Source organism: Mustela erminea, chromosome 13 (genome assembly GCF_009829155.1).
Source record: "Mustela erminea isolate mMusErm1 chromosome 13, mMusErm1.Pri, whole genome shotgun sequence".
In the NCBI taxonomy this organism is placed as follows: Eukaryota; Metazoa; Chordata; class Mammalia; order Carnivora; family Mustelidae; genus Mustela; species Mustela erminea.
The window spans coordinates 21,813,209-21,839,078 of NC_045626.1; the positions used below are offsets into that span (position 1 = coordinate 21,813,209).

Here is a 25,870-nt window from a genome sequence, read left to right on the forward strand (position 1 = left end):
GCTACTTGTAGTGGGTTTCATTTTACCCACAACCCTCCCAACAAAAAAGATATGTCCATGTCCTAATCCCTAAGACATTCTTTTAAAAATAAGGGGTTGAGGGGTGGGGAAGAATGTCTTTATAGATGTAATTAAGAATCTTGAAATGAGAAGATCATCCTTGGATTATCCAAGCAGGTCCTAATTACAATTACAGCTGTGCTTATGAAAGAGAGGTAGAGAGGGTTGTGAGACAGACAGACAAAGAAGACCCCCAAGTAAGGAGGAGATGATGCTATGGTAGATTCAGAGTGGATCGATAAAGCCTTGCCTGGAGCCAACATAAGCAGGAAGAAGCAAACAACAGAGTCTTCCTGGAGCCTCCAGCAGGAAGATGACCCTGCTGACACCTTGACTTCAAAGTCTGGCCTCCATCCCTATAAGGCAAAAAGCTTGTGTTGACACAAGTCACCAGTTTATGGTATTTGTTAAAGCACTCTCAGGAAACACACAGTCAGGAAGAGGGCTCATGAGGTTAGTGAGGCAGATGCCTCAGGTGCAAACTTTAATGGCACACCGAAAACTTCAATTTGAAGAAAAAATAATGTTTTAAATGCAAGTTTTTAATTAAACGAATGCAGAAAACCCATGAGGAAAAAAAAAAAACCAATATTTAAAAATAGGAGAATCTGAGCCTGAACATGTAAAACACATTTTGGGACTCACCCTTGTCCAGCCCAGCTGCTAGTCAACTACTCCAGTTCTGGGCTTCCTTGCTTACAACAAGTAACTTCCCACGAAAGTTGGGAGATATGTAATTTCTGAGCTTTTGGGTATCTAACAATGGCTTTGTTTTTTTTCTTTTTTTAAAGATTTTATCTATGTATTTTCCAGAGAGAGATTAAGAGAGAGAATCAGCACAAGCAAGGGGAGTAGAAGGTAGAAGGAGAAGCAGACCCCCCACTGAGCAGGGAGCTGGATGTGGGGCTTGATTCCAGGACCCTGGGATCATGACCTGAGCCAATGGCAGACACTTAACCCATTGAGCCACCCAGGCATCCCAAACAACAACTTTATTTTATCCTTACATCTGATCAGCAGTCTGGATGTTAAAGGATTCCGAGGTCAAGAAAAAAAAAAAATCCCAAATAAATAAAAATCTTTGCTTTAGTGTCTCCCTGCATTTAGTTTGCTGAGTCAGGTGGTAACTTGTTTGGGTCAGTGTGTGTGTGTGTGTGTGTGTGTGTGTGTGTGTCCCAAGTGTGTCCCTCTGGAAACTTACCTATCATCGGCTTTCTCAACTTATATAACAGATTCAGTGTAAGCCTTTTTTTTTTTTTTTTTCATCTAACTCAACACTTGACGGGCCTTTTTAATTAGAAGACATATCAGGGAAACTATTTCATATATTTTTAAATGTGTTCCCTTTCTGTTTTATCTTTTCTCTCTTCTGGTGTTCCTATTAGCCAGATATTAGAAATCTCGACCCCATCCTCTTATCTTGGCTTCCTTGAAGCTTTCTTTTTAAGAGAACATGTCTTAAAGATTCCCTCTCTTCTTCTATCTTCCAAGCCTTTGATTTTTTAAAATTTATATATATGTTTATATATTTAAATATATAAATACACAAGAGATTGTTTTTCTTCTCCAATTGTTTCTTTGGGAGAGTTATTGTTACTGGTTTATGAATACATTGTTTTCTTAAGTTTCTCTAAGATTATTCCTTAGTAGTTATTTAAAAACTGTTTCCCTGCATTATCTTCAAATTACTCAGTTTTTCTGATTTTTTACAATTTATTTATCATTGCCTTTCTTTATCATGTTGTAAGAATTCTTAAAATGGTTGATGACCATTCTTAAAATGGTTGGTGACCCTTTGTTGTGAATTTATATTTCAGTGTGAACGAAGAGAAATATTTACCTGGGTCTCTGCAGGTTGGAGTGGCTGTCAGAGTCAAAATACTTTACTGTGGGTGACTGAGGAGCTCCCTGTTGTGCTGGGAACCTCTCTATGCCAAAATGTGGAGTTCTTACCTGTTCTACATCTCCCTAAACAGTCCACTCATATTTTCAGAGAAGATCTTTCCTGTTCGACTTATGAAGTAGACTATTTGTTAGGTATTCTGCACAAATGGGTAGGGCAGAAGATAGCTGTAGAGACAATCAGTTGGATATTTTGTTAATATCTCCTCCCATTCTCCTTCCTTTTTCTTCCTCTCTCCTACTTTGAGGTTCTCCTTGGTACTAAAGCTTCTGCCAGGCAGATCAACACCATCATCCTTAGCTGTAATCTGCCTAGGATGCTCTAGACCAGTGGTTATAAACTGATTGTGCAGCAGAATCACCTGGAGGGCTTATTAAACAACAAATCACTAGGCAACACCCAAGAGCCTCGATCAATAGGTCTGGGGTAGGGACCATTAACTTGCATTTCTAACCAGCTCCCATGTGATGCTTACACATCTGATCAAGGACCACTCTGTGCACTACTGCTCACAGCTTACCTAACTTGCCTGAACATCACAAACATCTGGGGCTCTCATCCCAGGACTGTTCTCCAGGTCCCACATCACTCTGACAATTTCAAATTGGTACACTTACCACCCCCCCACCCTACCCCAGTGATGATCATCAGGGAAATTTGGTTGGCTGCAGTCTCTTAGGGCTTGCTTCATTTCTGCCCTCCTGCACCTGAATTTTGTTGTCTATAGATTGTTGCAATCTGTTGTATACATATGTCCTACATTTTTTCTTTATTGTTTCAGGGCTGTACCTTCCAATTCTTATGAAGTTTTTCTATCAATGCCTCAAGTGTTTTGGGGAAGAGATAAAAGCTTCATTGGTAAATAAACCATCTTCAAACAGAACTCAGTTAAAGATACAAAATATAAAGATGACCCCTTCCCTTCAGCTACCAACTTAACTGGCATTTGGATCACAAAATTGATATGATGTATTCATCAGGTAAGAGGAAAAATCTTCAATATGAGGCATTGAAAGGTCAATATATTAGTTTCACATGTCTAACTGAAAGTTTAACTTTAAACAAAAGTTGTAAGTTTCTGGGATTTAGTAATTTAAATCAAGGTCTTGCATTGAAATTATTTCCTTTTGTAAAGTTCTTTCCAGTTGCTGGTATTCTCCCCAGCAGCACCCACAGGAGGTGGTAGGGATGCTACTCCCTTAAAAGTAAGAAAGGTTTGAAGTAGCATGACATGATATCCATAGCCACACAGTCAATCCACCTTCGAGGAATTATGCCCAAAGCACTCTGAAAACCAGGCAACAGACCAATTCACAAAGTTCATTTTCATAGCAATGAAAATATTTGCATACACTTGGATATGTACTAAAACAGGAATCTCCAGGAGAAGTAAGACAGAAGTAGATTGTAGTGCATTGTACTATAATGACTCTGCCTTTAGAGGCAAGGAATTATAGATGTAATGATGACTCATTCCTTGGGGAGTTTCTGCTTAGACTAGGTCTTTGTCATGAAGAACAAACAAACAACCCCATAAAATAAGATAAAATAAAATAAAATAAAATAAAATAAAATAAAATAAAATAATCATGGTGATGGATCATATGTTCTGATGGACTGAAACCTCCTTGAAGGGAGTACATTATCTAATCTGAGTTCTTTTATCTCTTAAAATAAAGAATACTCTGTTACTGACCCTAGAGACCTGCTTTTACTTTTTGCATGAGAGCTTCTTATTAAGCCCTCCTACAGTAGTTTCTCTGATAAAGTATCTTAGAAAGTAACTATCGGCCAAAGGGAAGGGAATGAAAGCAAAATAAATTTTCAGCTCTAAAGTTATTAAACCTCTGGCACAAATCATCACAACACTTCTGCCATAAACCATGACAATCCACAGAGATGCATTATGAAGGGACTGCATGTTAACAGTTATGCTTTCAAGAATATCCTATTGTACCATGATTAAAAACAGTTAGTTAACCAAGAAGTGTTCAGCAGGAATTGATAAAATTACAATCTATTTAAGTATTTGCCATTATCATACCATTTAATAAAGGGAATATGATAATTAATAGCTTCCAATAATCCAAAAAGATTCAACTACAATAAGTAAACACAAGGCACCATGGAATAATTAACTACATTATTAAATAAAAGAGTGGGGTATCATAGAGGAACAAGTTATGGTGCTATTTTTTGTAAACTTGAAACAATATACATGCTATGCTTCGGTATGTATCAGAATCATCTGGGAGCTAATAAAGAAAACAGCCTCCCTGGAGAAGGAGAAGACCTGGACGTGGTTTTCTTACCAAGTTCCTGAAAAAGTGCTGCACTTAGGAGTTAATTAAAACATGAGAGAGGTAAGGAAGGGGGGTGGGGAGAGAGATCAACAGTACAGAAGGCTTTTGATATTAAAAGGATTCCCACCTCCCATTTTAAGTAGACAAAATACCAAGAGAAAACTTTCCAGAGATCTCTCTGAGATGATGTCTCCACCTATATCCCCATGTTCAGGGAGTATAATGTTCCAAAATGTCTTTGGGTTCTGAATACTGACTTACTAGTGTTTCTACATAGAGGAAGTTTCCAGCCACTCTGTCCACTCAAGGAGTGCAGCGTAAAAGAGACTATACCCAATATCTGAAAGAAGCCTAGTGACTATTGAAGAGAGAACATGCTAGAGAAATCAGCAATACCAGCTAACATGGGGCTTGGGCATATTCCTTTCTAATTTGAATAAATAATTTTCAAAATTGAACAGAACTGAAAAATAAGTATCCATTTATCCATTTAATTTAAATACTGAATTCATTTTTTTGTGCACAATAATTTTTCTTTACTAGAGAAAAAAAAAAAAAAAATATATATATATATATATATATATATATATATATATATATATATGGTCTCCATCTCTTGCCCGCTTCCAGGTTAGTGTGTCAGGTCCATTGCTCATGCTGACATTGGGCCACCCAGGGCTCAGCTCCCTACAAACAACACTGAATTAAAGGCCCACTGAGGCTTGGGTTACCTGAGTGGCTCAGTTAGCTAAGTGTCTTGAGTCTTGATTTTGGCTCAGGTCATGATCTCAGCGTCCTGAAATTGAGCCCAGCATGGGGTTCTGTGCTCAGCAGGATACGTATAAGGTCTTCTCTCTCCTTCCCCCTCAGCCCCTCCCCCCACTTGCATGCACACACACTCTGTTTCTCTAAAATAAATAAACTCTCTCTCTTTTTAAAGGCTTACTGAAGCTTGAAATAGGGAAACATTTGAAAACTGCTTTCTGAAAGGGAAAGCAGTCACTACTTTAGAATAAAAAAGGTGAGAGGTGCTTGAGTGGCTCAGTGGGTTAGGGCCTCTGCCTTTGGCTCTAGTCATGATCCCAGGGTCCTGGGATTGAACCCCGCATCGGGCCCCATGCTCAGCGGGGAGCCTGCTTCCCTTCCTCTCTCTCTGCCTGCCTTTCTGCCTAATTGTGATCTCTGTCTGTCAAATAAATACATTTTTAAGAAATTTTAAAAAAAGAAAAAAGTTGAAAGCCCCAGTTTTCCTTTGTGGAGGCCAGATGGGAGAGGAGACCCAGAACACTCATGTCATGCCCTTCTTGCCATGTCAGGGACCACCTAAAGGAACCAAAATGATCTCTAGACTATGGGCCCTTGAAGGATCTGAAAGATGAACTTTGAATACTTTATGAGACTGACGCGCTGCCTACTGCGCTAAGGAGGCACCTGAACTTTGAATACTTTAATGCTCTCATTTTATGATCATTAACAGATATATTGACTACTATGTGAAGGCTCAGATATTTTCTGAATCTAAGATCCCATGACTCTTCAAATCCCCACTGTCTGGGTTGTTTCTATGCTATAACTAAGATCTTTTGACTTATAATTTGATTACTTGACACCCAGATACACAGGGAAGTCCTGGGACCCAGGAATCAGGGACTTCATCATCAGCTCCCCTGCCCTGTAATGCCCACCTCTCAGTGATGATCCATGTTTGATTACTGCTCACAGCCCTGGCTGGACACTAAGACACTGTAATGCTCACTGTGAGCCTCCATCAGGAGGATGGCAGATGTAGTTTACCCTGATTTTGGGACACTTTCATCTCAGTGGGGTAGGCAGGTGCTAAAGAAATAATAATAAGATCATAACAAGGAGTCATTATGAAGGGTATTTGAGGCATGATGTTGTAATAGCAGTTAGCAGCAAGCCTTAGAGAAAACAAGGATATTTCAGAAAAAGAGATATCAGTACATAATTCTGGGGTGCCTGGGTGGCTCAGTTAGTTAAACATCTGTCTTTGGCTCAGGTCATGATCCCAGAGTCCTGGGGATCGAGTCCCACATTGGGATCCCTGTTCAGCAGACACTTCTCCCTCTTCCTCTGTCCCTCTCACCAGGCTCATCCTCTCTCTCTTTCTCCCTCTTTAATAAGTAAAATTAAAACAAAACAAAACAACAACAACAAGAGAACTCTGCAGAATGAATAGGAATGGGCTTAACCAAGAGGAACTGAAAAAAAAGATCTCCAGGAGATGACTCCATATTCCAAGTCTTAGTGTGGGAGGAAACAACTTATTCAAAGAACTGCAGAAGATTATAATGACTAGAGCATGGCAGAGAAACTAGTGGATAGGGTTGACCATGAAAGAAGGAAAGGAAAATGAGGGGAAATGCTGGAAGGAGGAAGCCAGGTCATGCAGGACTTTTAGATCATTGCAGAGTTTAGATTTGATCCTAGAAACACAGGAAATGATTGAACAACTTCACATATTTTTTAAAAGACAATTTTATCCTCTGTATAGGAAATAGATTGTCATCTAATTAACAGACAACCGTAGGAGAAGCAATAAAGGGATGATGGTGGCTTCTGCTTAATTAGAGCCAGTAGACATAGAAAGAAGTAAACACAATGAAAATACACAGTTGTAGAGAGACAATCTTTGGCAAAGTAGCAAAGGCAAAATTATGGAGAGCAGATAGTCTTTTCAACAAATGATGCTGGAACAACTGGACAGCTACATAAAAAAAAAGGAGTAAACACATACTTTACACCCTTTATAAAAATTATTCAGAATAGATAATATATCTAAATGTCAAACAAAAAATATAAAACTTCTAAAAGATAACATAGGAGAATATGTAAATAAGCTTGGATATGGTGGTGACTTTTTAGAGATGACACCAGAAGTATGATCCATGAAAAAAAAAAAAAAAACTAAACTAGAGGTCATTAAAATTAAAAACTTCTGCTTTGTGAAAGCCATCATCAAGAGAATGTGAAGACAGAACATAGACTGAGAGAAAATATTTGCAGTAGACATAGCTGATAAGGCACTGTCATCCCAAATATAAAAGAACTCTTAAAACTCAACTCTATGAAAATGAACAATTGAAAAAATGAGCAAAAGGGGTGAACAGACACCTCACCAAAGAAGATATGCAGATGGCAAATAAGCACATGAAAAGATGCCCCATGTCCTCTGTCATCAGGAGAATGCAAATTAAAGCAACAAGATACCACTACATGCTTACTAGCATGCCAAAATCCAGAAAACTGATGACACCAAATGCTAGTGAGGATGTAGAACAATAGGAACTTGCATTCACCGCTGGTGAGAATGCAAAATGGTACTGCTACTTTGGAAGACATTTTGGCAGTTCCTTATAAAACTAAATATACCTTTACCATACAGTCTAGCAATCCCATTCTTTGGTATTTTACCTTAATGAACTAAAATTATGTCCACACAAAACCTGTGTGTGAATGTCTGTAGCAGTCTTATTCATATTTGCTAAAACTTAGAAGCAACTGAGATGTCCTTTGGTAGGTAAAGGGATAAATGGAAGTGGTAACCTTAAGAAAATGGACTATCATTTGGCACTTAAAAAAAAAAAAAAAAGAGAGAGCTATGAAGCCATGAAAAGACACGGAGGAATGTTAAATGGATATTATAAAGTAAAAGAAGACATATGAAAAGGTGACATACTATATGATTTCAACCATAGGACATTCTGAAAAAAAGCAAAATAAGACAGTAAAAAAAAAAAAAATCACTCGTGGAGTGCCCGGGGGGCTCAGCCATTAAGCGTCTGCCTTCGGCTCAGGTCATGATCTCAGAGTCCTGGGATCGAGCCCCCTGTCAGACTCTACTCTGTGGGGAGTATGATTCTCCCTCTTCCACTGGCCCTGCTGTGTTCCCTCTCTCACTATCTCTCTGTCTCTGTCAAATAAATACATAAAATCATAAAAAAAAAAGATCAGTGGTTGCAAGTAGTTATACATTTCTTATGTATTTGTCAAAACCAATAGAATATACACCAGGAGTGAACCCTTAAGTAACCTATGGACTTTGAGTGATATTGATTTACGTCAGTGTAGTCTCGTTAACTGCAGTACCTGTACCACTCCAACATGAAATGTTAGTAGTGGGAGAGGGTGTGTGTATGTGCGGGGAAACAGGATATAGGGGAACTCTCTGTATCTTCTACTCAATCTTGCTGTGAAGTTCACAGTGCTCTAAAAAAGTAAGTCTATTTTAAAAGGGAAGAATGTTTCTTAGACTAAACATGGCTTGCTCTTTGATAAGAATGTTTTAGGTAGATGAGAGAGAAAAATTAAATTGCATAGGTTTTTCTCTTGGACAACTCAGTGGATGGGGTGTCATTCACTACAGTGGGGCTTACAGGAAGAGGGAAGTAAGAGGATAACCAGGCAAGAGAAATTGAAGAGGAAATCAGATTCCTGGTTTAAGCTCATTCAAGTCCTTTAGTCCTTGCCCTCCCTCCCCACTTTCTTTTCTTTTCTTTTCTTTTCTTTTCTTTTCTTTTCTTTTCTTTTCTTTTCTTTTCTTTTTTTTTAATTTGAATCTAGCCTGCATCTCCTAACATGTTTCATTGGAAAATGTCAGCCACTTATGGGCTAGGAATAGCTTCATTTTGATATAAAAGTGCAAACAAAAACAGATGTCCTTGTACATATTAAGAAAAAACCACGATAGTTTAGAGGAAAGAATGTGATTTTGAGGTCTGAAAGACCTGGGTTTCAGGTAAATTATTTAAACTGTCCCTCTGTCTCCTCCTAAGGGATATGGCATGCAACGTGGTTGGGAGGGACAAAAACTATATTGTTACTTTTTAGGGAAGGGTCACAAAGTTGATCTTCACACCATAAAAGCAAGTGTTGGGATTATACACTGGGCGCTTCTCACATTTAACCATAAGCATATGGCAGCTGCATAAAAATATAATACAATTAGGTGGGAGTGAAGTAATGTTGAATACATACCCAGAAGTGGTGATTTCTGGAATTTTCCTGATATTTAACCTACGAGTTGAGTCTTGATCCCATCCCTTTTATTTATTTATTTTTGTTAAGTTTTTGTTTTTGTTTTTGTTTTGTTTTGTTTTGTTTTTAATTTGACAGAGAAAGCAAGAGACCACAAGTAGGGTGAGCAACAGAGGGAGAGGGAGAAGCAGGATCCCTGCTAAACAGGGAGCCTGATGCAGGGCTGATCCCAGGACCCTCGGATCACGATGGAGCTGAAAGGAGAAGCTTAATCCACTGAACCACCCAGGTGCCCCATACCACACCTTTTATTGAAGATTCTCTACCCTCTTCTAGAAGAGGGCTATGGTTTGTTCTTTTACGTAAGTTGTACCAGGTAGTAGGTCCTCAGGACATTTCAAAGCCCATTCCAAAGGGTAACATGTAGATTTCTCTTCTGTTGCCTCCTTGATCTTTCTTTTTCCAAAAGTAGTTCTTTCAAAGATTTACCTATAGACATTCTAAAGTATACAAAGGGAGACTATATTATCAAAGAAGTAAATAATATAGACTAAGTACCTACTGAATGCTAAATATGATAGAAGGAAAAACAAACAAACAAACAACAACAACAACAAAAAAACACAACCGCCAAGAAGATACAACAACCACCTACGCTGAGACAGGGAAAAATAATGTAAAGCTTTAGGGAAAAGCTCTTAGGCCACCCACAAAATAATACAAATGCGGAAATAAACAGACCGGGGACTAAGAACTCTCCAATCAATCGGGTTTCCCCTGCAGAGAGCTGGCATAGCAGACCTCCTGGGTAACACACTTTAGTCTATAAACTGTTGAGGGCAGTTTAGTAGAGCTCTCTCTGCTTTCTGTAGGATGGGCAGAACGGCCAGTGTGACTGGGAGTCTTTGTGATGAAAATTGGCAGCCTTGACCCATGTTGACCACATTTGTAGTTTTTTCCCCCATTGGTGACCTACCACATGTAAGCCTTCTTTCGGCCTCTAATTTCTGAGGCACAGCAGCTGAGCGAAAGAGTATGAAAAGGTTACTCATTATAAACTGGAAAATGGATAAACTCATAATTTCTCAAACATGTGAAACACATGTCCCCCAGGTAAGACCTTGCACTCCAAATGTCAGGCCAGAGCGAATTCTTAAAGCTGAGTTATAAAGCTCCGAAAATGGAGTTTATAATGAAAATGTTGACAGGCTCTTGGAGCCACTGTAGTATAGAAAATTTAATATGTCACCTTGTTTTACAAGATTTTACTGGCATAGAAGAAAATTAAAACATTTAACATCTTTCACTTCACCAAATTGCTTCCCTCCTCCGAGGTATGGTGCCATTTCTGGTGCTATTTCATTTATAAACATTCTTTTTATCATCACGGCCCTAGCATGGGCCTGCTCAGCTCTCCACCCCCAGTATCCTTTCCAAAGCAATGACATGCTTACTGGGGCAGTATTACCTTATAATTGCATTCACATTTTCTAAAGGTATGTTAAGTTGGAAGAGTTCTGGTGGAGGAGGGATTGAATTATTTACATAGCTGCACAGGCAACATAAATAATGCTGATCATTAAAATACTTTCTAAGCGCCTTACAAAAGGCCTTAAAAAAAAAAAAAGAAAGAAAGAAACATTTGTACTGCAGATATTTACACAAATCCAGGGGTGATAAAAGAAAGGATAGCCTAGCATTGGAAAAAACATATTTAAATCCTCTGGCAAAATGGAATGACTGCCTGCATTTTCGAACACAAGGAGACAACAAGCATCCCAATGAGGGATGAGGGCACCTGGATGGCTCAGTCTGGACAGCATGTGGCTCTTGATCTTAGGGTTGTGAGTTCAAACCCTACGCCGAGTGTAGAGATTCCTTAAATAAGTGAATAACCTTCAAAAAATGAGAGATAATTTCCCAAGTCAGTTATAAATAATCAAGATTCATGTAAAAACATAGCTAGTAATGCAAGTCAGATTACTAACATGAATCTCCTAACTCTAGCAAGGTTTTCATATCTGTAATGACATTTACTTTCATGATTTGTTAAACACCAACTGGGGTAACCTGTCCGTTGGCAGTTCACATGCTTTCTCAGAAGCAAGAGTCCCAGCATACTTTGAGCTAGTCCACAGAAAGCTCCCCAAAGCTACAGCAAACTTTACTGCAGACTTTGGATAAGTGAGAATTAAGTGTTATGTTTAAAAAAAAAAAAAAAGAGGTGTTATGTTTCAATATCAGGAAGAATAAAGTCAAAACCTTGGATATTACCTAAATACTTTGTCATGACATCGTTATTTCGTTAACTCCGATTACTCAGGAAGATGGACTGATTCCACAGCATTGGTGCTAAGAGATTTAAAGAGGCACATTTAACCTCACGTGTTTGCACAGGAACTGTGTGGATGGGGAAGGATAAGCCTCTGGATGGGAAGCAGGCCAGACTGTAGGACATCCAGGGCCTATGGACATGTGTCCCCACAGAGGAGAGGAGGGCTTCTTCACAGAGCTTCCTTCCTCCCCTCTGCTGCAGAGCACTGAGGGAAGTTTCAACCATACCCCAATTTTGTTGTTCATAAACCTTCATCCATTGAGCCTTTACAAAGCTTCAGGCCCTTTACTTAGCACTTCTTGGTTATCTTACAGCAACCTCATTGTGGTAGGCCCATTTTATAGAGAGAAAACAAAGCCCAGAATATTCCCATAGGTGGCCAAGTTTACAGAAATAGTGAAGAACCAGAGACAGGTTCCAAAGTCCTGGATGGCTGGCTCTGAAACCCAATGCTCCTAACCAGCGTGCTCTACTGTGCAACTAACTGGGTTCTAAGGAATCTCTTTACCCAGGTGGGCTATGATATAATAAGATCTGCATCTTCACAAAGTCAGTGACCAGTAGAGGAGTTGAGGTATGGGTGTGTATTATTAATATATAGTGAGAGCCACATTCCATGCTCTGACAAGACACCAGGTCACTGTGTCACAGGTTCTCACGAAACCCCAACTCACTAGTCAACCATTCCTAAAAGATTGGCTGCATGAACTGAGTCTTGTAAAAATAAAATACAAAGAGGTAGTGCAAGGGATGAGAAAGGAAGACATACAGAATAGTGTGCAAAGCCATGAGCACTAGAATATGCTTGTTTAAGAAACTGCTATAAAAACTGAAGAAATAAGTGGGGATGGAGTTCTACATAAGGATACGGGAGCAAGTGGGGGCCAGAATCTGGAGGGTCTTTAGGACACTAGAGAAAGTTCCCATTGTTCTGTGGTCTGCCCATATGACCAAATGCCATTTTGACAGTATATATAAAGCTTGGGAAATTCTGGTTTCTACCCAAAGGTCACTTCAATCCCAAGTCATGGAGTGACAACTACTAGCAGACAGAAGAGACACATATCAGGAAAATCACAGGACACAGGTGAGCAATATTTTCCCAGGTTGCTATACTTAAGATTCTCTTTCTCACTTGCTCCCTCGCTCCTTTTTTTTTTTTTTTTTTTTAAGTGAGGCAAATGCCCTTGGCTTTTTGTTGACAGTGTCTTCATAACACCTGCTAGAGTAAGCAGCAGATTTCAGTAATACTTAAAAGTTAAGGAGAAGCCAGCTCTGTTTGCTCAATGGTTAAAAAAAAACCAAAAAACAAAAACAAACAAACAAAAAACCACTGACCTCTGACGTTTTAGGTCCCAGCTAACAAAATGAATCTACCAATATTTGTTAAAATGCAGATACCCTTTGACTCACCAGTTGCATTGCTAGGAGTAGATCTTAAGAGATGTGCAAAAGATAGGCACAGCAGAGTATTCACTGAGTACAAAAATATACATGAAGGCGTTATGAACAAAAGAGAAAAATTAGAAACAAACCAATATCAATATATGGATGGAAACTATAAAATCTTATAGAGGAATTAAAGAAATGAGACTCATCTGTTAGAGTAAGAAAAGCTACAGAGTATAGGATAATCAAATATTCTCATTTATGTTAAAAACAATCCGTAAAGGGATTAAGGTATACATTTGTTGTGATGAGCACTGGATGATGTACAGAACTGCTGATCACTCTATTGTACACCCAAAACTAATACAACACTGTACGTTAACAACACTGGAATTAAAACAGAAAAGGACAATGAAAACAGAAAGTAGACTGATGGTTTCCAGGGTCTGAGGGGAGGGATGGAGATGCTCCAGAGTCAGGAAGTGACAAGGGCTGTACAGCTTTATGAATATACTAATAACAAGGGAATTACCTGCTTTCAAAGGTGAAACTTTACAATATGTGAACTCTTTCATAATAAAAGCAAACCCTAGATATATGTAATGTGTATGTGTTATGGAGTTTGTGGGGTATTTAAAGGAGACATTTACTCTATCTACAACTACATTCTCCAAACACAGGCACCACCAAGGCTGAGACTCAACTGGAAATAGCCATGGAGAAATAGCCACAATGCTTGCTCATGAAGTACCCAGTGTCCTGTGGGACACACAGGTTGCCCTTGCAAGCAATGCTTGCATCAAAGAAATAATAATTTTGTGTGTCATGTTCCAGGTTTTAGAGATGAATTCTCCTTGCAACAGGGGCCACAAAAATCCAATCCAATAAAATCAACTGGCACTGAAACATAGGGTCGAAACTCTATACAGGCTTTATTAATCCTTAACACACTTTCTTAAATAGACTCTTACTTGGTGAAATGCTCCAAATGAAATTTCAGCAAGTGAAGTTTCCTGAGCAGCCCCTTTTAAGGGTGGTTGAACTTCAGGGTTACAATGAAAATGATTTTTTTTGCGGGGGGGTAAAGTACAATTTTTAACAATGTGCATAACAACAAAAATAGAGGGGCTATCAATCAAATAGTAGGTTTTATGACTCTGGTGTTCATCAATGAATTGAAGACATAGAGGCTTTGATAGGAAGAGCCATCGAAATGGAAAGATGTGTGAGTGTATGGGCATATTGTCTCTATGGTATGTATTTGTGTCTAATTATCTCTGGACAACCTAGGTTGCACTATAGATAGTATAAACCTAATTGTTTAAAGATCATAACAGAAAACATGCAGACGATACAACACAGATGCTCTCTCACACACATATCCTTCACCAGCGTGATATTTATCAAACCATTTACACGCAGTTACTTTGGCCCCGGCTTACTAGATTTTTAGTTAGTCATACTACCCCCAACCTTCGCTGCCTTAAGGAAACAAAAATAAATTATTCTCGGCTCCTGAGCCCAATTCCAATGTGTAGAGAAGGTTTTTCTGCAGCACCAATAATCCTCTGGACACCAACTTGGTGTTCTTAAAATTCAACTCAATTCTGATCTCCACCCACCTGCAGACAGATCAGAGTCCAGAGGTTAGGGGTTCAGTCCTACTCCCCCCCCCCCACTTCCCACTTCAGAGGCTAGTTAGTCACAAACCCAGGTTCTCACATGTGCTTCTGACCTACTGACTATAGCCTGGAGGTTCCAACCACCTCCTCCTCAGGTTAGATCAATTTATTGGAGCACCTCACATAATGCAGAGAAATATTTTATGTACTAGATCACTGGCTTATCATAAAAGGGTATAACCCAGGGGCAGCCAGAAGGAAGAGATGCAAGGACAATGTGTGGGGAAAGGGTGCAGAGTTTCCCTGACCTTCCCAGGCATCATTCTCTCAGCACCCAACAGGGAAACTCTTGGAACCTTCTTTGGATTTTTAAGGAGGATTCAATACATAGGCGTGACTGATTAAATCACTGACCATTAGCATTGACGGGACATCTCCCCTCCACCCTAGGAGATCAAGGGGGTGGTAGTGGAAGTTCTAACCCTCTAATCACTTGGTTTTTCTCCTGCTAACCAGGGCCCACCTTCAAGTGGGATCCCAAAGTCAACCTCATGAACATAGCAAAAGACCTTAGTAGCTCTCAGGAGTACGGAAATAGCCAGGGTTTTAGGAGCTCAGTGCCAGAAACAGGAAGAAGGCCACATAGATATTTATTTTCAGTCACAGTATCACAGTCCCAGAGCTCGATATGGTCCAGTTAAAGCAGGTACATCCACATCTGAGAGGCATTTAAAGACAAGCCCCAGTCAAGAACCTGAAATGAACTGTGCGAACAAAAGCATCTTCTCAGTTGCTTTTAGAGTGTTTTCCACCCTTCCCTTCAGTGGAAAACACTGAGCTCTGGGGCTAAGGCAATAGTTTTGGTCTTTTAATAGAAAGCCTCAAACAAAACAAAACAAAACAAAACAAAAACCCCAAAACAAAAAAACAAAAAAAAACCAGCCTCTAAGGAATTTTCAGCTAAGCAGTAGGAGAAGCAGATTTAAATATATTAATACTATATTACATTATTTATTATGTAAAAGTGTGTGTGTGTGTGTGTGTGTGTGTGTGTGTGTGTGTATTCCCAGGGTACTGTGAAATGAGATGGTAGATTGGGACCTACCCTCCTCATTTATTTTGTATCAAAAATATCCAACATTGCTGTTTCATTGTTGTTATTTTATGCTAAACTCAGGATTTAAGTTCCAAAACAAGTTACTTGCCGCATCAAGAATACGTGGCTCCTTCATGTCTCCCAATGGCTCTGTATTCACTAGGAATGAACTTTTCTGATTTATTCTAATTCTCACAGCTATTGAATAATAGGCTTTTAAACAATTATGGAAGTAATGGCCAATGGGTTAGACTGCTTATTACAGAATATATGGAGATTGCAGGTATAAAATTAGACTATTAAAAAACAATAATTTCCTAAAGGGAGAAGAGTAACTGCTTTCACTAACAGTACTTTCACCTACATTCTAAAAGGAAAAGATTAAAATGATGTAGGGACTACATACACTGATATTTTCTATGATTTCTTTTAACTAACATAGTTTCTAGAACATCCCCTAAGTTTAATGGTTTCCTTACTTTGTAGAAAAACTTTGTATCTAATACAAATATCTCAATTCAAAGGTCGTTATATAATATTACATTTAAATAATAAATTTTACTGTGGACATAAAAAATATAATAAAAAAAAACAGGACCTGTGGTAGGTTCATAGAAGTAAAAGTTTTATTAAATTCATTATCAGTCATAATTTCATCAGAGATTTATAATGATGTCATCTGAGCTATCTACTTACTCTGTTTAAGTCTTTGTTAGGCCTGACATTTATCAAAACAACAACAACAACAACAACAACAAGCTTTTGTATTCAAAAGGGGTCTTCTAGAATGTGAAACAGTTTTCTGTTACTATCATTGAGTTATTTTAAATATTACTCCTGCATTTTATTATAGTACTAGCAAAAATCACACTGCAGCTAGCTTAACGTTTGAGTAAAAAAAAAAAAAAAAAGAAAAAAAAGAAAAAGAAAAAAGAAAAAGAAAACAAAACAAAACAAAAAAAACCCAGTGCTCTTAATATAATGATTTTTAGAATGAATTATTAGCTATTTCCATTGTCACATGAATTAGAATTCATAACAAAGAAAGGAAATGAAAGGTAAGAAGATTTTTTTAAAATTTGTTTTGTTGATGTTTCCACTATAAAAAGCCTTGTCAAGTTCTCTTTTGTAATTTTTATAATGTAGAAGGTGTCTTTCCACTGTGCATATTTTTCAGGAATATATTTCTATTTTAATTTTATTGCAGAGTTAATTGACTTAGGAAGGAAGCAGCTAAAACCCATTTTTAAAAATGCAATTATTTAAGGCAAGGGTGCAGGAGGATGCGGGTAAGGAAGCACTGGGGCAAGTTGGTGATTATCCTAGTTTTATTTAGTAATAAAATTAAAAGAAAATTATAAGATTAGCACACACCCAACAATTACTTATAACACCACATTTCCTTCCTACATATATACATCTATTTTACTCTCATGTTTTAACCACAAAACAATAGAACATTTAGCTAGCTGAAGATAGTTAAGACCATTAAGAATTATGGTGTCTGGGGTGCCTGGGTGGCTCAGTGGGTTAAAGCCTCTGCCTTCCGCTCAGGTCATGATCCCAGGGTCCTGGGATCGAGCCCCGCATCGGGCTCTCTGCTCAGCAGGGAGCCTGCTTCCTCCTTCTCTCTCTCTGCCTGCCTCTCAGCCTACTTGTAATCTCTGCCTGTCAAATAAATAAATAAAATCTTAAAAAAAAAAAAAGAATTATGGTGTCTGAACAATTTATTTTCCTACTCATTGCTTGAAAATAAATACTATCCCTATTGGATTAAAATAAAAAAAGCTTTGCTCTGTAACTGCACCTTCCCAAAATAGAATTTTGAGAGTTTTCAAAGGCCTTGGGTTACATTTTCTAAACTGCTTGACCAGATGAACTTGACCTTCTAGGCAAGATTCTTATATTTGTTCCTGTAGAGGAAAGGAATATGAGCATTTTTCTTGCTGTTTCCTTTATATAACATTTGAGTGACCTGAGGCAATGTAGTTTATTCTCCTTTTTCTTAAGACAAGCTCCTTTTTCTGTTTCCTTTTAAGTAAAAACGTAAAGGTCAGATTATCATTTCACAAAATGCTCCATTCAGCTGAGGTGATTCTAGCTTCTCTCACTATAATATGCTTTCACTAATTATTTCATAACTCATTTAAATGGGAGGCATTCTGGAAGGGAATTCACTGCAACAACTCCTCAAGTAACTAATTATTTTTTTTTAACACAGGGGAATTTTAATTATAATGCCTGTGTTATTTAAAAGCAGTATGTGACAATTTGCATCTTGAAACATCTATTGTAATAAGGAAGAAGAAAAAAATATACTGCTGAATGAAATAACAATTCGAGTAAAGGCAATTTAGTTGGCCTTTTATTTGCTTGATTTTCAAGAAAAAGAAAGAAAAAAATGCTAACTGAGCCTGAATTATGAAACCACTTACAAAGATTAAAAGATAGGAAAAATCTTACCCCTATAAAAAGTATATATAAGGTTATTTTTAAAGTTATATGTTCTCTATACTTTAGGAGATATTCATCGTGTGTCATCATTTAATGCATAATGATGGTAGCAAAATCTCTCATTTGAGAAGAAAACAACCAAATCATAGTGTTTTCCCACAGGGAGCTGATATTTTTGAGGGACTAAATGGATAAATAAAACCTATTATTATTATTATTATTATTATTATTATGACAATGACTACTCTTTCCCTTTGTTTATATTTTGGAAAGTTTTCTTGGTTAAAAATAAATGACTACTTAGGAAACTATTCACAGTGTCCTTACATCTAATCCTCAGGTTGAGAAGCAAAGTCACAAGGGAATAAATATGTGCCAGAGTTAGAGAATGTGGGTTCCACTTTCTGCCTGTAGAAAGTTCTCTATTAATCTGGGTATCTGTATCACAGAGCCTTTTTGAGCATTATGAGCTAATGTATATGAATATACTGTACAAAGAGGAAAAGATCATACAAAAGTCAGTGGTTTTAATAGTCAAGAAGTAAATGCTTAAAAATTAACAAAAGAAGAATCTACCTGGATACAGATCTCTATGATGTATGACGTATCCTGCAATCAGTGTCCATTTACCTGAGAAGGAGCGGATCCCAGTGCATCCCCAAGAGAGTAAATACAAGGAGAGGTCATACTTGGGTTCCAGCTGTGATCCTCAGAGCCCAGCAGGGGAAGTGAGTGAGCAAGGGTCTGGCTGGTTGGGTGGGTGTGTGGGTGGCAGATGGGAGGGATTAGTATCAAGGAAAATAAACAAGATGGTACTTTCATGATTATGCAGTGGAGCTTGGCAGTGATATGGTTTTCTTACACACTGGCATTGACTCCCCTCTCCCCTAGAGGAGAGGGGGTTATGTTAAACTCTCAGACTAGACCAAAACTCCTGTGAACTCAGCTTCAGTGAATCTTTTCCAGTTGGAAGGACAATAAGAAGGCTCCATTGAGAGGACTGACCAGCATCTTTTTCTGAAATGATAACAGCAGTTGCATGATCTAGAACTCCTGGTTTGACCAGTACAAATTACATTGGCTTCATGGACAGAACACTAGATTAAGTTGTGAAAAATGAACCTTGTAGTCAAACAGATTTTAGCACAGCTTGCCAACAAACTACATAGATTCAACTTTTAAAAACTCAATTCAGGCTTGCCAGTGTGTGCTTATAGATTGCAAAAGCAGATATCTGATCCAAGAGGACAATATTTATAGCTCACGATTTGTAGCCTATATTTCTTTTTCTCCTAATCCCTCCAAAAATGTTCTGAATCATCACAAGGAATATTCAAAGTTGTCATTCCCTAATAATACTAATTGCAGTAACATCATAACATCCATTTTAGGTCAATTTGTACCATTACTGCTGCCATTGAATAAGAATTTACTCTGTACCAGAGCTTTCCATGCTAAATGTTATTTAAAAGCCAGCACAGCCTTAGGAGGTAGGTTATTGTTATGTCGATTTTACAGAAGAGAATTCAGAGGCTCAGAGAGCTGGCTCACATCCGGAGTAGGGAGAATGTGCGTGGACTGGTCCGTGCTCATCGTGATGTTATGGATTTCAGAAGGGATGCGGGATTGGCACATGCCTTTCTTATTTTTTTAAGTAGCATATCGATATCCCAGCACAGTCCATTTCTACTTCCAAAGTCCTCAATAGTTAGTTCCTTTATAGACTACTGAGATATAAATCAAATTATTCCAATAATTTATCAACTAGTGTGATATAAAGAAAATCACTCCAACTCTGTCCATCAAGTAGTTGTTTAATCTCATCAAGCTCAAAAAAAAAAAAAAAAAAGAAAGAAAGAGAGAGAGATTGAAGTTGAGGAGCAGGAGGAAAACAAAGATGACACTGACAGTTGAGTAGCCAAAGGCAAGCTACTCCATCACGGACCAGTTTGTCATGAAGATTATTCTTATTCTGCTCAGAAAGCAGTAGAGACCCCAGGGGCTCAAGAGAAACTTTTGCCCCCCTCTTAACTATACAGAGTAATCTAAATTGGAGGTCTTCCCCCAGAACAAGGATTATCAGTGGAAATAAATTTTATTTGAAAATTTTTGCCATCCATATGGCAGGGCAAACCTCTTGTTACCAAACTTCTTTTCTTCCTCTTATTGCCCCATGAAATGCATTCCTTTCTTCTGAAATCCAAAAGCACTAGCCCTACTCCTTAGTTCAGAATGATGTAGATACCTCATTTTGTCTGTGTCTTTGGAATTTCCATGTCTGTGTGGATTCCCTCTATGCATGCTATTAAATTCTATTTTCTCCTGTTAATCTGTTCTATGTCAATCTGGTTCTTAGTCCAGCTAGATGGACCCTTGAAAGGGACACAAATTCTTACTCCCCTACAATGGGAACCTCTCCATATATGGCACAGCTCCATGTGTTCACTGGCAAAGCAAATAGCTAATGAATAAGTACAAAACATGCCCAACACTCTGGTAGGTATAGAGCGGGGATGGGAAGGAGAAGCTTCACAGATAAAGTTTGTCTCTGCTTCTCTCTTGAAAAGTCTCAATCTAGAAGGCTAAACAGAAATATCCATGGCAGAGAAATACTGCACCATTTTAGACTAGAGCTTACTGGATACAAATAAAAATTCCCCAGTTTCAGCCAGTACAGGCCAAGCTGCTTTCAAATGGAATAATAGCCCTTACTGATAGAACTTGCAATTCTCAGGAATGCCAAGAGACAATAGCTTATGACACGGAGACTTTTTTTTTTTTTTTTTTTAAGAGAGGGAGAGAAGTAGGGAGGGGCCGAAGGAGAGCTAGAGAAGGAATCTTAAGCAGGCTCCATGCCCACCACTGGGGGGCCCATCTCACAACTCTGAGATCATGACCTGAGCCAAAATCAAGAGTTGGAAGCTCAACCAAGTCACATGGGCACCCTATACTGAGACTTTTAATAAGATGTTAGACGGATGGTAGCCCTTGGCTTATCTTTCCTACTCCCCCACTCCGGCTTCAGCTAAGTGCACAGTTAGGTTGAAGAGTTTGAAGAGCATGTGAGAAGTTCCTAGAAAATTGGATGAATGGTGCAAGTCAAGAGCACGGTACGGAACGTTCTGATTGATTAAAGACAGATTTCATTTGCCACATTTCTTTCTCCTGAAAGACACTTTGAGAAAGCAAAAGGTGGAAGAGAGGTGTTATTATTTTAAATGGACTCTACACCACACTTGAGGGTACAAAACAGGTTTTTTGGTGGGTTTTTTTGTTTGTTTTGTTTTTTTCATTCACACAAAGCTGACTGTTACCTTTTAGCGGTGACTGGTTTATTGACTGCTAATGCTTTAAAAATGAGATTAAATCAAGCCCATGGTCTTTATTACAAGGAAGATATATGCCCCTTGTGCATTCCAGTGGTTTGGCAATCTTAACCTCGACAGACATAACATTGATGTATGCTGTGTTGCCAAACAGCATGGTAAGTGTTTAAAATGCTGTGAACAGCCTTATTGCCTTGAAATGATACAATCTAATATAAGATTGTAACTCAGTGACTGAATCTGCCAACCCATCCTTCTACAGAATAGGAAAGTTGAAGTTACTTTGTTTTAATATCTCACAGGGAAGGGATCATTCTTCATTTCACCATTGAAACAGAGCGGGTAAAAGTGAATCTAGATTGCAGGGAAACAGAAACCACAAAGAATCAGGTCATTTTCATTAACAGCACATATGCATCTGCCTTTTAGTACTGTCGAAACGCCAGCCTAGCTCATTCAAATCTTCAGAACTACCTTAGCAGCATGGGTGACGGATGGGTGGGATCTGAAGGTCCAGAAATTCTTACGCTAGAAAAATTGAATCGCACCCTTTCCACTTCACTTGGAATATTTTGGCAAAGCGGATTTTACCTTAATCCTTGGCGTTTATTCCACTTGTTCCTTTTAATCAATCATAATTAATATAGACTTTCAGTCCTCTCTGCACTTTATGCTTATCAATCAAATTCCAGGCATCCATCACTCAAAGGACCCAGGGGGCTGATAGCCTCGGTTTGCATGATCAGAATGCCACCTCACGTGCTTCCTGAGTAAAGAGGACTTTCTGCAACTGTACTTTGGCCTGTCACTGCTAAAGCAGTCAGGATACCACCAGGTGGGTCGACAGACCATTCAAGTTTTCCTTGAGACTGAGGGCTTGGTTCTTAGGGCATGGTACTTTCAAATGCTAAAACCCAGTCAGTCCTGGTTAAAACCGGATGGTTGCCCACTGTCTCTCTAGGTGAAGACTTGCCCCCTATCCAAGACATTTTTGCTCAGGCAAAGTCTGGTTTGTGACACTCTTTTGTGGCACAAAACCAGATTCCTGGACTGAATGTGTATCAGTATGCAATATCCGCAATATCTGATTTTCTATGCTGTCACCTGACAAGAGCATCTCTTGCAGATTTTAGCTTCCTCGTACCCTCGGTAGAACAAGTGCTGGAGTGGTGGTCCTGTCCAATTGTCCTAGCACACGTTATTGCTGAAAATGAGTCTTCATTCTTATCGGTATTCTAGATTTTAGACAAAATGGGACCTGGGAAAAGAAGCCCATATCAAATGGTTGCCCTCTTGGTTTAATTGCAAATTGTTATTTCTCATTTGGAAATCTATATGTTGCAGTTCAAGCCATTATCATTAAACAAAATACACTGCTCTGAAGGGGGGAAAAAAAAAGAAAGAAAGAAAAAGGGAAGAAAAAAGCTCTGCAAAATGTCAGGATTAGTGATTCTCTAAAATGGAATTAATTAGGAAATCATTTTTCCTAATATTTTCAACTAATGAAAAGTCCTCCCCACAGACACAGGTAGTATATCAACTTGAGACAGTCTTTGTTTCTGAAAATCTCATTTTCAGAATGGTTGCTCAGATCCTTCCACTGTTTTCCAAGCAATTAAGGAGAAAGTAAGTCAAAATCATAAGGGAATATGCATTTATCTTTTTTACATTGTTCCCTTATCCTAAAAATGCATACTTTTTCTACAAAGATAATTTCCTTATTCCCAAAAAAAGGAATAAGAAGAGTTGGAGAAGGAGGAGGAAAAAAAGGAAGAATCCACTTACCTGCTACAGCAACTTTCGCTGTCCGACTAATGATTGACCCAGAATCTCCTAAAGATGCCTCACATTGGTAAAGTCCCTCATCGGGCTTGTGGTGCCTGGAGTGAAGTATGTTTTGTATCAACAGAGAGCCATTTGGAAGTTGCTGCTTCCTTTCATCCATTCCCAAGGCCAGGTGGACGCCATCTTTCTTCCACTTGATCATCGGGACTCCCCGGTCAGACTCGGCAGAGCAGTTCAGGAGGACATTTCCTCCCCGCATGGTAACAGCATCGGAAGGCTCCGACAGGAAGCGCAGTGATGTGAAAGGCTTAATCTGGAAACCTGGAGCAAGAGGGAAATAAATATGTTCACTTAATCAAAGGGATCACAGGCTTTCATATTCTGCTTCTTCTTTACAAAACTTTTCAAAACAGCAGGGGCCTTTGAAAAATATCAAAGAATAAATGATATTCTGTTAAAGGAACAAAACAAACAAAGACGCCCCCGTTGAGCTAACCAAATTAGTGAAACAATTGACCGAAAAAGTAATAATGTGAGAAATTAAAAATTCATACAAATCTAAGTATGCCCATCACTACTTATAAGTCAATGCTTAAATATATAGACAGAAAAAGCTAATATTTTCCAAATAAAACTAGATATTTTAAAGTAACAATGCTTAATAGTGGAGAAGCAGTAGTAGTCCCCTAGGATTTGGGGGACTTTAAAAAAATATTTTTTTAAATTAACATATAATGTATTATTAGCCTCAGGGGTACAGGTCTGTGAATCGCCAGGTTTACACTTCACAGCACTCACCATAGCACATACCCTCCTCAATGCCCAAAACCTCACCACCCTCTCCCAAACCCCCTCCCCTCGGCAACCCTCAGTTTGTTTGGTGAGATTATGAGTCTCTTATGGTTTGTCTCCCTCCCAATCCCATCTTGTTTCATTTATTCCTTCCTACCCCTAAACTGGGGGACATTTTCTATCTCTGCATTTTGTACCCATTAATTATTTGAAAAAAATTTACTCAGATACGTCATTTCATTAACAACAACAGCAACAAAAATCAACTGAACACCATAAAGAAAGTCATTTAGAACAAAGCTCTGGTGAGATTTAAAATAGGTAACAAATCCCTACTTGCAGAAGCAAGTCAATCATGCCACTACCTATAATCAGAAATCCCTGAAGTGTCTTAATTTCCATCTGAATGTTGTTCATGAGCCAGGAAATCTAAGTGAATGTTATATTATATTCGGTTTCTCTCTCTCTCCCTCTCTCTCTCTTTTTTTTTTTTTCCTGTAAACATAAATGAACATAAGAAATCGACAGGAGGAAGAGAAAGTCATTGAAGAATCCTGAGGGGGTGAAATAAGTATAATTAGTTAAAGTATATTATATTCAGGGCTCACAAAATAGCATTTAGCGGAATGCTAGGTTGTTGAATCACAGGCTTTGGCAAGGTTTTTGGAAGTCACTGGGCTCACCCTCTGCTCAAACAAGTGTATGCCTAAATCATTCGAGTTGAATTACTTTTGATTTCATTTTTTAACCATCTCTGGGGCTAGGGATTCTACAATGGCCCTTGGTATCTTGTTTTTAATATTTATTTGTTCTTAGAGTAACTGAATTTTCTTGCTTCTATTTAATCTCGAATTTTGTTCTGAATTGCTTTGTGTGAAAACACAGAGGAGATGGACATTTCTTTTTAAGAGCCCTTTATTCTTCTGAAGCATTTAATTTCTCTAAAATTACCACCTAAATTATGTTTTAGCCTTCATGTGTTTCAGGATAATAACCCCAATTTCATTAGCTTCCTTAATTTTTCTGTGATGGAAACAATTACTTGTGTGTGTGTACTTTGCGTAAACTTTCTAGTTTTCTATCATTTAAAAGGCAGGCATCTAAATTGCCCGTCATCAATATTCTCTTAAAGGATTGGTCCATCCTAGCTCCAATGGATAGATTCTTTCTTAACTTTGTATATGCCCACTTTCCTGCAAAGATAAAAGCTGGACGATGTTACCTGTCCTACCCAATTTTTCTAAGCCTTCTATCTGAAGCCTCTTTTCTTGCTCCTCTGTTGAACTTCTCCCAGTGAACTGTAGCATTTACCCTCATACACTCCTCTCATCCAATGAGACCATTCACCCAAAGAAAGCAGCCAGAACTTTGCTCAGATTAATGTAAATTATAAAATTGCAGTTAAGAGCAGTTAAGTCTACCAGAAGTGACATTGGTAAAAAATCTCAAAAGAGACAGCCTAGCCCCCTCACTGCCCATGAAGCTCCTCCTAACCCCGAAATCATCTTAGTGTAGCCAACTTACTTTTTACTGCCCATTTTTCTAAGGAGAATTAGATCAGATTAGGGGTCTGGATATTTAGCTCTTGGTCCTGGCATTACTACATAGAGATCCAGGACTCAAATAAGTCTTTCAAATCCTCAGAATTTCAAATCCTCAGTTCCTTCATCTGTAAAGTGAGGGCATTGAACCAAACCATCTCTAAATTTCAACATCTAGTTTGGAAACTCTCAGAGCTAGGATGGGTTGAAGGCATCCATCAAGAGAATCCTGCTCTGAGCTTACTGAGATGCAAACCGATGTTGCT

At 38.5% G+C, this 25,870-nt stretch overlaps 1 protein-coding gene across 3 annotated transcripts in view; it reads right to left on the bottom strand.

Moving 5' to 3' along the window:
- The window catches only part of DCC (DCC netrin 1 receptor), a 1,159,911-nt gene that overhangs the window by 726,409 nt on the left and 407,632 nt on the right, over nt 1-25,870 (bottom strand). For all 3 annotated transcript variants that reach the window (XM_032310413.1, XM_032310412.1, XM_032310410.1), the window contains exon 2: nt 23,272-23,592. In XM_032310413.1, coding sequence (XP_032166304.1) covers nt 23,272-23,592 — 321 coding nt within the window. The remainder of the gene's footprint in view (nt 1-23,271; nt 23,593-25,870) is intronic.